The following is a 15,241-nucleotide window of genomic DNA, read 5'->3' as shown; positions in this document are numbered from 1 at the left end:
GTAATTATTTCTGCTTAGATTTGTTGCTGCTATAATCATGGCAATGGTGTTTCAAAGTCTTTTTCCACATACAGTATTGCACAAGCCAGGCTTTTATGGTCATCATGATCTGTGCTTTTCAGAAGTGATTAGTTGCGACATGCCTGTTTGTTTCTCAGATTAGACGTTTGACCCAATTAATCAGTATGATCAGTTTAGTTTACCAATGCTGCAATGCAATCGCCTGACCAGCTTAGACTAGTGGGGCTAATGCCATGGTACGGAGGCAAGATTACGTTAGGCAACATTGTACAAAACATGGGCTCTGTCAAAAAAATTACTAGTTGCAACATCCTAACTTGTTTGTTCTTTTTCTTGAAGCTAAATACACCTAATCTGATTTTCTTTGGCAACATAACTAATCTTTGTGGCCCTTTCACTAGTAGTGACACTCAGTATGCGCAGCGCTTTTGGGTGCAAGGCCTCATAATGTATTCAGATCCTTTTTTCACAATGGAGCAATGGTCAGTGAAGGTTCCTCAGAGGAGGAAGGGGAGGACCATCAGTGAATTTCATGAATATAAAAATAGCGAAATATTTAAAAGGTTATCATTTTTAGATACAAATATACTAAATATATTCACGTCACCAAATAATTGATTAAAGCACACTGTTTTGCAATAAAGGTCTACAGTAGCCTCAACAGCACTCTGTAGGGTAGTACCATGGTGTAGCCAGAGGACAACTAGTTTCCCTCCTCCTCTGGGTACATTGACTTCAATACAAAACCTAGGATGCTCATGGTTCTCACCCCCTTCCATAGACTTACACAGTAATTATGACAACTTCAGGAGGACGTCCACCAGCCCATCAGAGGTCTTGCAGCATGAACATGTTGTCCACCCAAAGGATCAGAGAATGAATCTAGTACTGAAAGCATAAGCTACAGCTAGCTAGCACTGCAGTGCATAAAATGTGATGAGTAGATGACTCAAAGAGAGACAAAGACAACAGTTGAACAGTTATGAAACAAATTAATTTCTTCAAAAATGAAGGAGAAGCAAGAGAGTTGTATTTGGTTGTATTTATTTTTTTCACTTTTACTTTCACTTACTTAGCTACCGAATGCAGCTAGCTAGTTTAGTCTACTCAAACACCTGGCTCAAACAGAGAGGGATGCTATGTTAGCTAGCTGGCTATGGCTATCCAACACTGGAACTCTTCCAAGTCAAGGTAAGCTTTTGGTTTTATTAATTTATTGCCACCTGGGCCCACTTGCTGGCTGACTACAACATACTGCATGATTCTAGTGGGTTTACTAACCCGTTAGTTCTAGTAGCTATGTTGACTATGTTGTCAGCTAATATGGTGACAATGATGTAGGCCTTGTATAGCAGTTAGTGGTTATATATGAAGGTTGGGCTTGAAAAGTTTTTTTTGCCTTGTCACAGACAGCTGATGTGTTGTGCACTAAAGTCCACAAGCGAAGGTGAAAGGAGGAGAGTGTGTAGATGTGAGAAGGAATTATACATCAAGAAAAGTGATCATACTGTTTGTATGTGGCTGCTATGAACATGAACTGTGTTTGCGTGTGATCAGGGGTGTATTCATTCAGCCATTTCTTAAACAGAAGCAAACGGAACGGGGATCAACATACCTGAAAATGTCCAATAAATACTCTTGTTTGCAACTGTTAGACTAATGATTATACCCTAGATCAGCTAGATGCAGGCAAGAGCGTGCAAGGCGGTATTAAATGTGTCATCTTGATTACTTACATTTTTCTCTCGACCTGTGCACCTACATTGTAAACTAGGTTGTAGCAACCTCATGATGGATATAGGGAAAATGTGAGTATCATGTAGTAACCTAAACCTATGTTACATTGAGCTGGGTAAATGGAATATGAATGACAGTCATCCAATATGCTGTAATAGAAATAAGGACATGCTCATAAAAATCGTCCTCCCTTATCTTAAACGGCACCGACTGCCACTGATTAACATGGAGCGGAGGGACTTTGTCCTAGATTCAATCAGATCAAGAGTTAACCAGCATTAGCAGACACCGACATAGCGGGTATTTTGGCTGTGTCAGAGGTGGAACTGTTGGAACCTTCAAATCGGTGAGCAGCTGCTCTTGAGATCATTGTCACAAAGCCACACTGTCCCACTCCTGTTAGAAGTTCAGAAGGAGAAAGTGTAGGCTGTATAGAAAAAAAATCATTACACTAAATAATTAGAGTTTCTATCATCCTAATGGAGGTGTAGATTACATCTCACATTCCAGTGTTCAAACTTGCAAACAATGCTGCATGGGATTTATGTTAATGTATCTCTGTGCAGCCAATGGCAATATCCGCTTTAGGTATAATGCCGGGAGCCATTTGTGGATTTGACAGCTCTAATGCAGTTCCACCTTCGACTCCACCAAAACAACCGCTATACGGATGACATGGAGCAGAGGGACTTTATTGTTGTCCTTCGGGACTAGTTCTTTCATGTATATACCTGTACTACGTGTGCATCTAGGAAATTAGTTTTTTATACACTATAGAATAGTCAAATTATTAGTTACACACAACATTCAACTTTCTTTCCCAAAATAACAGACATACAATAGAAAGGCCAGTATTTTGATTATATTTTAATTATTCCAACCCTGAAGTACTCAAGAGACATGGTACTGTGAACAAACTCATTGATTTCCAGCACTGACACAACAATTGTATTAACCAATCAGGGTGTCGTGACTGAGAGGCCACTGATGTTGTTATGCTGTGGGCTCACTGAGATATAATTGTAGGAAACCTACTTATGCCCTGATACCAGCAGGTTCCATTCATACCACGAAATGGTACATTTTCATCAAAATGGATGCTCGACCATACTGAATCGTAGGTGGCAGAAAGTTAAATGACTTAAAATCATGATGGAAGATGATCAGATACTTGCCTTGTTTTCGCTGACACAACAAGCCAAGTTATTTGTAGCCTATACTTTGTCATTGTTTATTTGTTTGTTCTATTGCTGAGGGAAATGTGATGCTTAGTATGAATACCCTGGAATGGTGACTACTAGTCGTTGTGCCTTGAGGATTATTGAAATGTTATTTCTTGTACATTCCGTGGAAGGTGACGGGTATTGGGCAGTCCACCTCTGCCCTAGCGATCTCCGACATGTCCTTGGCGTTGAGGATCAGCATGTACCCTGACTTCTGGGCCCCGGGGGATACTACAACGGTCAACAGAACTCCTGTGGGTCATTGGAAAAACACACGGGTTGTTAGAAAAACACAGTGCCCACCACATTGTAACTGTAACCTGTCTTTTTATGAATTATGCTGAGTACATTTTTCTACTAAATTTAAGTACCTTGTCCCTGGATAAATAGCTAAAGGGCTCTATTCAATCCGCATTGCGGAAGTTCAGCTTTACAACGTGATTGAAATTTAAAGGCAATGTTCCTGCTTTAGAGGAGACTGCATCCACGATAAACACTGCATATGTCAGCTCAATGGCAAATTACCTCTAAATCTCTATCACGGATTGAAGAGAGCACAATGTCTCTTAAATTCTATTCTAAACACTAACACAAACACAATACTATGTATCAGTGTTTGCCCTGCACCATGCCTGTAACAGTGACAATTTAGTACACTAAGAGTACAGTACAATACTGTGCATACCATCATCCTCATCCACGCCATCGGGAGTCTGCACAAAGAGAGGCTCTGAGGGGTAGGAGTCCGGCTCCTGCCACACCCAGGTCTCTTTGGTCTTCACGTTCAGCTTGATGATCTACAGCCGCATATAGACAGAAACTCATGGCCACTCACGTAACATGCTATGACCTCTGCCATTCACTTCTCAGAGTTTGAAGATAAATTTGTGGCAAACAACAAGACTACTCACCCTGTCAGGAATGAAGTGGTTGAGGCCCAGGGCATAGGCATATGTGTAGTTCTTCCCACCGTGCTTCTCATAGTTGATCTGAGGAAACTCAAAGGCTTGGCGCGGCCCAGAGAACAGCACCTCAGGCTCCAGCCAGATGGTCCCATCAGTACGCATCACTGCTGTGGCTGTGGTGTACGGCAGGCATATCAGGTTCTTTCCCTGCTCCTCCTGAAACACACAATCAGTATGAAAGAAGGTTTGAATAAGTTAGGGCAGATATACAGTGCATTCGAAAAAGTATTCACACCCGTTGACTTTTTCCACATTTCGTTACTTTACAGCCTTATTCTAAAATGGATTAAATTAAACATTTTCCTCATCAATCTTCACACAATACCCCATAAAGACAAAGTGAAAACAGGTTTTAGAAATGTTAGCAAATGTAGAATTTTCTTTTAACAGAAATTCCATATTTACATAAGAATTCAGACCCTTTGCTATGAGACTCGAAATTGAGCTCAGGTACCAAAAAGGGTACCTAAAAATGTCTGCAGCATTGAAGGTCTCCAAGAACACAGTGTCCACCATCATTCTTAAATGGAAGAAGTTTGGAACCACCAAGACTCTTCCTAGAGCTGGCTGCCCGGCCAAACTGAGCAATCGGGGAGAAGGGCCCTGGGCAGGGAGGTGACCAAGAACCCGATGGTCACTCTGACAGAGCTCCAGAGTTCCTCTGTGGAGATGGGATAAACTTCCAGAAGGACAACCATCTCTGCAGCACTCCACCAATCAGGCCTTTATGGTAGTGGCTGGACGGAAGCCACATGACAGCCCGTTTGGAGTTTGCCAAAAGGCACCTAAAGACTCGTCGACAAGATTCTCTGGTCTGATGAAACCAAGATTGAACTCTTTGGCCTGAATGCCAAGCGTCACGTCTGAAGAAAACCTGGCACCATCCCTACGGAGAAGCATGGTGATGGCAGCATCATGCTGTGGGGATGTTTTTCAACGGCAGGGACTGGGAGACTAGTCAGTATCTAGGGAAAGATGAACAGAGCAAAGTACAGAGAGATCATTCATGAAAAGCGCTCTGGAGCAGGTTAGGACCTCAGACTGGGGCGAAGGTTCACCTTCCACCAGGACAATGACCCTAAGCACACAGCCAAGACAACGCAGGAGTGGCTTTGGAACAAGTCTCTGAATGTCATTGAGTGGCCCAGCCAGAGCCCGGACTTGAACCTGATCAAACATTTCTGGAGAGACCTGAAAATAGCTGTGCAGCGACACTTCCCATCCAACCTGACAGAGCTTGAGAGGATCTGCAGAGAAGAATAGGATCTGCAGATAAGAATGGGAGAAACTCCCCAAAAACAGGTGTGCCAAGCTTGTAGCATCATACCCCAAAAGACTCGAGGCTGTAATCACTGCCAAAGGTGCTTTATCAAAGTACTGAGTAAAGGGTCTGAATAGTTATTTGTGATATTTCAGTTTTGTATTTTTAATACATTTCTAAAAACCTGTTTTTGCTTTGTCATTATGGGTTATTGTGTGTAGATTAATGAGGGGGGGGGGACTATTTTATCAATTTTAGAATAAGTCTGTAACGTAACAAAATGTGGAAAAAGTCAAGGGGTCTGAATACTTTCTGAATGCACTGCACACGTTGCTATCCAAAATAAAATAAATACAGGGTAACACATATGCACTTTATTGTCCAAAAATTAAGAAATAATATGTAAATGAAATGTACACTAAAAACATTTTTTTTAAAAGAGAAGGAAATGACTTACCCTGTGGATGTCCAGTGGGATGACGTATCTCCTGACCTCTGGCTGAGGTGCCATCATGGCTGCCTTCTTCACCTCCTCCCAGTTGGAGCGCAGGTTGGCCAGCCAAAGGTAGTTATACACAAACTCAAACCTACCAGGAAACGAATGAGAATGAGTTTCCTAATCCTTTAAACAGACAGTGTTTAAAGACCAAGGGCTAGGATTCATTAATCAATTCTTCTGAAAAAGGACATTGCTAAGGCAATTCACTTCAAATGAATGCCACCCCTGAGATCCCTCAGTCCACAATTGATCCAGTCACTTATGATGTGTCATATCGACATTGCCATCTTATGAGAGAGACAATTTTTAGCTGTTCCATTACCCTTTCCATGTACACACATCAGCCACGATGAAACCATTGTCCTCATAAGTGTTGATGTGATGGAACAGGTTGATGGGAGCGGCCCTGAACTTATGGTCAATGTATTCTCCTTGTCCTCCTCCAATGTCCTTTCTGGCGATGTGGAACAATGTCTGTGAAATGTATGTTAAAAAGTTTATTAGGTTTGACAATAATGTGTGTTATGCTTAAGTCTGTTGTGACTGCACGTGTGATTTGGTTCTGGCTGTCGAGACTAGGTATGATGTTACTGTACATAATGGTCCTGTATAGAAATGTGTCACTTTAAACTAAAATCTACTGAGTGTTTGCCTCCTTACCCCGAGAACCTCGTTGGACTCGAAGCAGTCCATGTAGTTAGAGCCTCGGATGCTCCAGGCACTGAGGAACTTCAGCAGGTTGATTTTCACAGGGGTCTCCACAAAGACAAAGTAGTTCTCCGACATGCCAAAGCTAAGGGTGATATGTAAACCGTTTAAGTTGGCATGCATTGTAAGTTGTTATATGGCTTAGACAAATAACACAGAAGGAGGCATGTCCATGATAGACTCCTTGCTGTTTTGGGGACCTCAAGTTCGACTATGAACATGATGGATATGTTATTATGACCCACCTGTGCACATAGGAGGGCTTGAACCTCTCGGCACTGGGGAACTGCACCACAACCTTGGACTTTTCAATGGGGTCTGACTTGTCTGAGGAGAGAACACAAGATGCAATCAGGGCACAGGCCTTCAGATTGCCTTACTATTACAAGTTATCCTATCCAGAACAAGTTAAGTACAAGTTACCTACATGTTCTAGTTCAAGAGTTGGAACATGTGCATGAATTCTGAATGAATATCTTGCATTTTATTTTCTTGAATCAATTTGGACACAAGCCCAACCTTTCTGAGTGGGTGGGATTCTGACAACATTGTAGGCCAGCGATGCTCCTTTCCCCATGCAGTTTCCGATGTTGAACACTGTTCCGTCTCTCTCAATGTGTGGGTGGGCTGTCACTCCATTGATGTTGACGTAGTTGCACAAGTCCACCTGAGGGGAAGTGAAGTCATAGTGTTATTCATGTGTTATTCATTATTATGTTATACATTATGCATGTGTTATAACTATTAATGAGAAGTGAGACTTCTGTCTATAGTCAGTGGACCAGTATGTAACACTTCCATTTTTTTCTGTTTTTTGAGTCTGTTGAATTAGGCCAAAGGATATAGGCATACACTATGGTTTCTGGCACAGTATATTGTGAATACTGTAATGAAGGGGGATGGAATTTCAGCCTGGGGAAAAAGAGGAGAGTAATACCTTCTTCAGTGTATCCAGCGTGTCAGTGTTGACTTTAGTGATGTAATTGGTTTCTGTGACGGCGTAGTAATCTTCACCAATGGGGTAAACGTTCACCAGGCAATTGTCTGTCACCTCAACACCCTTGAAGTAAGTGAAAAACCTGCACAGAGAAACACACACCCACACACCAGTTTTGAAATTGATCCAACGGTCATCATTAAAATGATGATCAAGGCAACGGCAGTCAAAATATACACAATGATTGATATGAAGGATCAGCTATACAGTGCCTTCAGAAAGTATTCACACCCCTTGACTTATCCACATTTTATTGTGTTACAGCCTGAATTGAAAATGTATGACATTTAGATTTTGGGTCACTGGCCTACACACAATACCCCACACACAATACCCCATAATGTCAAGGTGGAATTATGTTTTTAGAAATTAATAAAAAATGTCAAGCTGAAATGTCTTGAGTCAATAAGTATTCAACCCCTTTGTTATGTCAAGCCTAAATATGTTCAGGAGTAAAAATGTGCTGAACAAGTCATATAATGTATTGCGTGGACTCACTCTGTGTGTAATAATACAGTTTAACATTATTTTTTAATGACTACATCATATCTGTACCCCTCAAATACAATTATCTGTAAGGTCCTTCAGTCAAGCATTGCATTTCATACACAGATTCAACCACAAAGACCAGGGAGGTTTTCCAATGCCTCGCAAAGAAGGGCACCTATTGGTAGAATAAAAATAAAAAGCAGACATTGAATATGGGGAAGTTATTGCTTATACTTTGGACTGTGTATCAATAAATCAGTTACAGAGTTTAATGGCGAAATATTTTTGGCAAGACTTGAAAATGTCTGTCTAGCAATTATAAACAACCAACTTGACAGAGCTTGAAGAATTCAAAAATAATGATGTGCAAATATTGTACAATCCGGGTGTGCAAAGCTCTTAGACACTTACACAGAAAGACTCACAGCTGTAATCGCTGCTACAGGTGATTCTAACATTTATTGACTCAAACGGTGTGAATACTTATGTAAATTCGATATTTCTGTATTTCATTTTCAATAAATTTGGCAAAATGTCTAAAAACATATTTTCACTTTGTCATTATGGGGTAGGTGTGTAGATGGGTCGGAAAAAAATATACATGTAATACATTTTGAATTCAGGCTGTAACACAACAAAATGTGGAATAAGTCAAGGGGTATGAATACTTTCTGACGGCATTATATGGCAAGCAAATATAACCATTTACAGGATATGGGGCGGCAGGTAGGTAGCGTGGGGCGGCAGGTAGCTTAGTGGTTAAAGCGTTGGGCCAGTAACCGAAAGGTTGCTACATTGAATCCCCAAGCTGACAAGGTAAAAATCTGTTTTTCTACCCCTGAACAAGGCAGTTAGCACACTATTCTTAGGCCGTCATTGTAAATAAGAATTTGTTCTTAACTGACTTGCCCGGTTAAATAAAATAAAAAAAATATGTTGCAGGTTGATGTTTATTGGGACGAATATTGTCCTGGAGGCAGGGCTGAGAAATGTCCACTAGATAGGACAGCTGCAAAGTCAAAATTGCCTATATATTGTTTAAAAAAAAAACGTTGGACTTAATTTAAGGTTAGGGTTAGGCATAAGATTAGCAGTGTGGTTAGGCTTAGGTTTAAAATCACATTGTAGGACTTTGTGGCTGTGCCAGCGATTGACTACCCTACAGATCTGCCTCCAGTACATGAGTCATCCCAATAAATGCCAACCTGCGGCTATGTTATTCATCTGATGAGGAGGTTAGCTACCAACCTGGAGAAGATGTTTTTGCAGGGATCTGGATAGGCGAAGGTGCCAAATTCAGTGATCACCACACGCTTTTCTGTAATGGCACGCACATAGGCATCTGTTTTAACATACCTAAAGGATAAAGGTAGAGATGGGTATCAAATCCATTAGGTTAATTAGACTCAAATGCAATGTAACCACTGATCTCTAACAGACATTATTAATCCATTCTTACTTGTTGAAGTAGGTGACTTGGCCATTTTTGAAGTCGAATTTGTGCATGAGGGCCTGGCCATCGAAGAGGTGGTAGAAAGGCTCATCTCCAACCTCAAACAGGCCAGGGCCCAGACGAAGAAGACTTCCCTTCAGAAATGACGGAATCCTACCTGTAGATGTGAGAGAAAAGAGCTTTGTCAAACAATTGATCAATGAACTGTTCAATGTGATTTTATCTAGAGCAGGTAACAGGTCAATTAGGGAATGTTTTTCATAGATACAGTACTGCTTTGACATGAATTTCCAAGATGGCAGTGATTTATTTTCAGATGCAGTGTATTTCTCTGTGTTCTCATTTTAGGATGGTGTACAGATTGAATGTACCAGAAATCTACACTATATATACAAAAGTATGTGGACACCCCTTTAAGTAAGTGGATTCGGCTATTTTAGCTGCACCCGTTGCTGACAGGTGTATAAAATCAGGCACACCGCCATGCAATCTCCATAGACAAACATTGGCAGTCGAATGGCCTTACTGAAGAGCTCAGTGACTTTCAACGTGGCACCGTCATAGGATGCCACTTTTCCAACAAGTCAGTTAGCAACATTTTTGCCCTGCTAGAGCTGCCCCGGTCAACTGTAAGTGCTGTTATTGTGAAGTGCAAATGTCTAGGAGCAACAACAGCTCAGCTGCGAAGTGGTTGAACGCACAAGCTCAACGAACTGGACCGCCGAGTGAAGCGCATCTGTCCTCGGTTGCAACATTCACTACCGAGTTCCAAACTGACTCTGAAAGCAACGTCAGCAGAAGAACTCAACTGTTCGTCGGGAGCATCTCGAAATGGGTTTCCATGGCCGATCAGCCACACTCAAGCCTAAAAACACGTGCGCAATGCCAAGCGTCGGCTGGAGTGGTGTAAACCTCGCCGCCATTGGACACTGGAGCAGTGGAAATGCGTTCTTTGGCGTGATGAATCACACTTCACCATCTGGCAGTCCGGCAGACTAATCTGGGTTTGGCAGATACCAGAAGAACGCTACCTGCCCAATGCATAGTGGAAACTGGAAAGTTTGGTGGAGGAATAATGTTCTGGGGCTGTTTTTCATGGATTGGGCTAGGTCCTTTAGTTCCAGTGAAGGGAAATCTTATGCTACAGCCAGTGGTGTAAAAATGATCAAATTGTCATACTTGAGTAAAAGTAAAGATACCTTAATAGAAAATGACTCAAGTAAAGTGAAATTCACCCAGTAAAATACTACTTGAGTAAAAGTCTAAAAGTATTTGGCTTAAATATTCTAAAGTATCAAAAGTAAATGTAATTGCTAAAATGTACTTAAGTATCAAAAGTAAAAGTATAAATCAATTCAAATTCCTTATATTAAGCAAGCCAGACGGCACCATCTTCTTGTTTTTTTTTATATTTATGGATAGCTAGAGGAACACTCCAACACTCAGACATTTGTGTTTAGTGAATCCGCAAGATCAGGTAGTAAGAATGACCAGGGATATTCTCTTGATAAGTGTGTGAATTGGACCATTTTCCTGTCCTGCTAAGCATTCAAAATGTAACGAGTACTTTTGGGTGTCAGGGTAACAGTATGGAGTAAAAAGTATATTATTTTCTTTAGGAATGTAGTAAAGTAAGTTGTCAAAAATATAAATAGTAAAGTAAAGTACAAATACCAAAAAAAACGACTTAAGTATTTTTACTAAGTACTTTACGAATAAAAAACCTGAGCTGGCGTACACCCAGAGAAAATTATTTTATATAGCGGTGCTGACTAACGGCGAATAAACTATAAGCTATAAAAAACATAAAGATAGTTGCACACGCTATATATAAACTCCCAGTAATTTATTGGATAAATCACCAACATTTCGTCAGCACTTAAAGCACAGTGATGCCGAAACGTTTGTGATTTACCCAATAAATTACTGGGAGTTTATACTAAAGTACTTTACACCACTGGCTACAGCATACAATGACATTCTAGACAATTCTGTGCTTCCAACTTTGTGGCAACAGTTTGCGGAAGGCCCTTTCCTGTTTCAGCATGACAATGCCCCTGTGCACTAAGCGAGGTCCATACAGAAACTGTTTGTCGAGATCGGTGTGGAAGAACTTGACTGGCCTGCACAGACCCCTGACCTCAACCCAATAGAACACCTTTGGGATGAATAAGAACGCCGACTGCGAGCCAGGCCTAATCACCCCCAAAATAAGTGCCCAACCTCACTAATACTCCTGTGGCTGAATGGAAGCAAGTCCCCAGAGCAATGTTCCAACATCTAGTGGAAAGTCTTCCCAGAAGATTGGAGATTGTTATAGCAGCAAAGGGGGGACCAACTCCATATGAATGTCCATGATTTTGGAATGACATGTTCGATGAGCATGTGTCCACATACTTTTGGTCATGTAGTGTAGTAAAATTAATTAACATAACCTGCTTTATATGACCAAATAAATATGTAGTTAACAAACCTGTAACTGTTGCAGGGACAGGCTCTGATAACTCCTCAACTGTCTCAAAGATCTTCTTGTAGCCACCAGCAGGGTGCTCAAATCTGTTATTGTGAAGAAGAAAAAATGTAAGTAACTGAAGCCCAGGGCTCTCCAACCCTGTTCCTGAAGAGCTACCCTTCTGTAGGTTGTAACTAACCTGTTCAGGTTATCAACCAGCTAGTTATTAGAGTCAGGTGCACTAGATTAGGGTTCAAGTGAAAACCTACAGGAGGGTAGCTCTTCAGGAATAGGGTTGGAGAGCCCCGCTTTAACCTATAAAAGGTCAAACCAACACTGTCCCAAAGCTAGTTTATAGGAAAAGCTTTGCGTAAGGAGGAATTTGTCAAACATAATTCAAAATGCATACATTCATACATATTTTCTCTTTACTGAGTAAAGCAACACACATTATTGGTCTTTTTCAAAGTTAACATTTTCCACTTTATCCCTATGGTTGACCCTTGACAGCGTGAGATTTCAGACATGAATCCAGACATAAATAAATGAACCATCACTCACCGGCTGACCATGGTTCCTCCTTGTTGTGGGAGCACAGAGACACACACTCACTCACATACAGGTGGCTTCAGATCACTTCTGAACTGGAAGTCTTGGCGCTCCCAGTGGGTTTAGGGTCTTTATACATCGAGCCCCTCTCTCTGTCCCGACCCTTAGTGGCTGGAACCTTTCTCTTGACCAATCAGGTTGCACCGTGAGAAAGAATGCCATTGTGCCAATATCCTTAGCTTGGTTGCACAATAGTGGCCCTCTAAAACCGGATTTATTTTGCCTGAATATTTCACAAAATTAATAGGTCTGTGTTTGCCTGGCAAATGTGTTGCAATAACATAAGATGTGATTGTTCGATCATTTATATATTTACCAAACCACAGTAGCAGGGAGAGCCTATAGATACATTTTATGGCATTCAATTAATGAAATTATTTTCTACTTTCCTGTAGACTACATTTTGTAACTGGGCTGGATTTACCTTACCCTCCTGCTCAATTGACTATTTGGCAGAATATTAACAATAGTCAAAATGCACCAATTTCAAATGGGCCTTGTACTCTTGACTTGTACATTTGCATGTGTGATTCAGAGTTACTGTGTAAATGCTTATCTCGGCTGAGTTTTGCTTATTTAAATGTACATTTCTACAGAGTATGGAGTCATACAGTACTTTGTGTACATTGGGGTCTATAAACATTAAGTCCCCTATGTATGGGACTTTGAGCGGTTCTGGACTGGTTCTGACCAACATTTTTGTGTACAGCACACTTGTTGAATGACACAACATAAATTCCTGTGCACTCCGTGAAAGCTCTGATTGTCCCGCTTCACATGTCACTCTCCACTTTCATCTGAAATGCAGTATGTGAAATCTGACACCTTATTTGCATAGGGAGCTACACATCACATTTTCTGGGTGTCAATTATGTACCTCCCCACACACAAACACTTCTGTTGAATAGGATAAATAAATATTTAATATTTGTATCATATTTGTACTGTGTACTTGAGCTTGTGTCCTCAAAAGTGACTACCACAAGGTGAGATTTTAATATTTTTGGCAGTATAAGCATTACTAGGTACTGTTTATGGTCCTCTCATGATAAATAAATACTTTTGGGTATGTCTACAAGTGACATTAGTCATGATTTTAAAGTAGGGAAATGTGGCTAAAAAATACAACACAAGACCATGTTATTGTTTTGCAACACATCAGTAACTAAACACTGTAGAGGTGAAATTGTTTTTACCAACATCTAATCATGTTCATATTAAAATACTGGGTACTATTTTGTGTAGTGTGAATAATTTAATTGATAGCATCATGGCAAACAAACTTGTTTTGACAGTTCTTTTGTAAGGGACAGAGGTAGCCATCAGAACTTTGCCAGGGGCACACCATTTTCTGTCCTCATATGAGCGAGTTGCTTTTTCCCAGGAGACTAAAGAACAATGTGGTGATTGTCCTCTGCACATGTTCAGAGTAATAAGCCCCTAGGTACCTGGATTATAGCTGGTTGCTTTTTTAGACAGACACAGGCAACCTCAAACACAGACCAAAGAACAATAAGCAAGTAGCCTCAATGATAAATAAACGATCATTAGTATCTAATTACATCACTAACAAATTATAAATCACGAATAGTATAATTCACAGATCAAAGGGGCAGGTTTCAAGGGATAAATATACCTAACCTATTTTCACGTGGACTGGAAGTAAGCATACATCTATGTATAAAGATCCAGGACAACAACCTCTCCCTCAACGTGATCAAGACAAAGGAGATGATTGTGGACTACAGGAAAAGGAGGACCAAGCACGCCCCCATTCTCATCGACGGGGCTGTAGTGGAGCAGGTTGAGAGCTTCAAGTTCCTTGGTGTCCACATCAACAACAAAATATCATGGCCAAACACACTGAGACAGTCGTGACGAGGGCACAACAAAGCCTTTTCCCCCTCAGGAGACTGAAAAGACAGACCACTAAAACAGGTCCTCAGATCCTCAAAAAGTTATACAGCTGCACCATCGAGAGCATCCTGACTGGTTGCATCACTGCCTGGTATGGCAACTGCTCAGCCTCCGACCGCAAGGCACTACAAAGGGTTGTGTGTATGGCCCAGTACATCACTTTGGCCAAGCCTCCTGCCATCCAGGACCTCTATACCAGGCTGTGTCAGAGGAAGGCCCTAAAAATTGTCAAAGACTCCAGCCACCCTAGTCATAGACTGTTCTCTCTGCTACCGCACGGCAAGCGGTACCGGAGTCTAGGTCCAAAAGACTTCTAAACAGCTTCTACCCCCAAGCTATAAGACTCCTGAACAGCTAATCAAATGGCTACCCAGACTATAAGCATTGCCCCCCCCCCCCTCTCTCTTTTACGCTGCTGCTACTCTCTGTTTATTATCTATGCATAGTCACTTTAACTCTAACTACATGTACATATTACCTCAATTACCTCCACTAACCGGTGCCCCCGCACATTGACTCTGTACTGGTACCCCCTGTATATAGCCTCGCTATTGTTATTTTACTGATGCTCTTTAATAGTTTTTTACTTAACACTTATTTTTCATAAAACTGCATTGTTGGTTAAGGGCTTGTAAGTAAGCATTTCACTGTAACACCTGTTGTTGTGTTACAGGCACAAAAGTATACATTTTTCATCAAACTAAACGGCTGCCACAGCTGATCATGAAAAACTCTGTGAACGTTTAGATGAATACCAAATCCATTGTTACGTTGCTGTGGCAGATTTGTACCAAACACAAACACTGAGCGTCAGAGTGAAGCTTTGGTTGGGAATATAAGGCCTATTGTTGACGCGCATAAAAGGAAGGCTTTGATTTTCTACACTGCATTCCTGCAAAGATTTGCATAA

The 15,241-nt window shown here is 41.1% G+C and overlaps 1 protein-coding gene across 1 annotated transcript; it reads right to left on the bottom strand.

The window, feature by feature from the left end:
- Positions 1–2,605: 2,605 nt before the first annotated feature.
- LOC106569137 (retinoid isomerohydrolase) lies at positions 2,606–12,479 on the bottom strand. The gene is made up of 13 exons (XM_014140145.3): positions 12,367–12,479; positions 11,827–11,909; positions 9,360–9,510; positions 9,149–9,256; positions 7,352–7,493; positions 6,934–7,081; positions 6,660–6,741; positions 6,367–6,499; positions 6,029–6,180; positions 5,665–5,794; positions 3,893–4,102; positions 3,667–3,778; positions 2,606–3,233 (listed from the first exon to the last, which is right to left on the bottom strand). The coding sequence occupies exons 1-13, from the start codon at positions 12,375–12,377 to the stop codon at positions 3,088–3,090; spliced, it is 1,608 nt and encodes a 535-aa protein (XP_013995620.1). The 5' UTR covers positions 12,378–12,479; the 3' UTR covers positions 2,606–3,087.
- Positions 12,480–15,241: the final 2,762 nt, after the last annotated feature.

Source organism: Salmo salar, chromosome 14 (assembly GCF_965601325.2).
Source record: "Salmo salar chromosome 14, fSalSal1, whole genome shotgun sequence".
NCBI lineage: Eukaryota > Metazoa > Chordata > Actinopteri > Salmoniformes > Salmonidae > Salmo > Salmo salar.
Note: the sequence above shows the minus strand (reverse complement) of the source record. Positions and strands in the feature narration are given on the sequence as shown.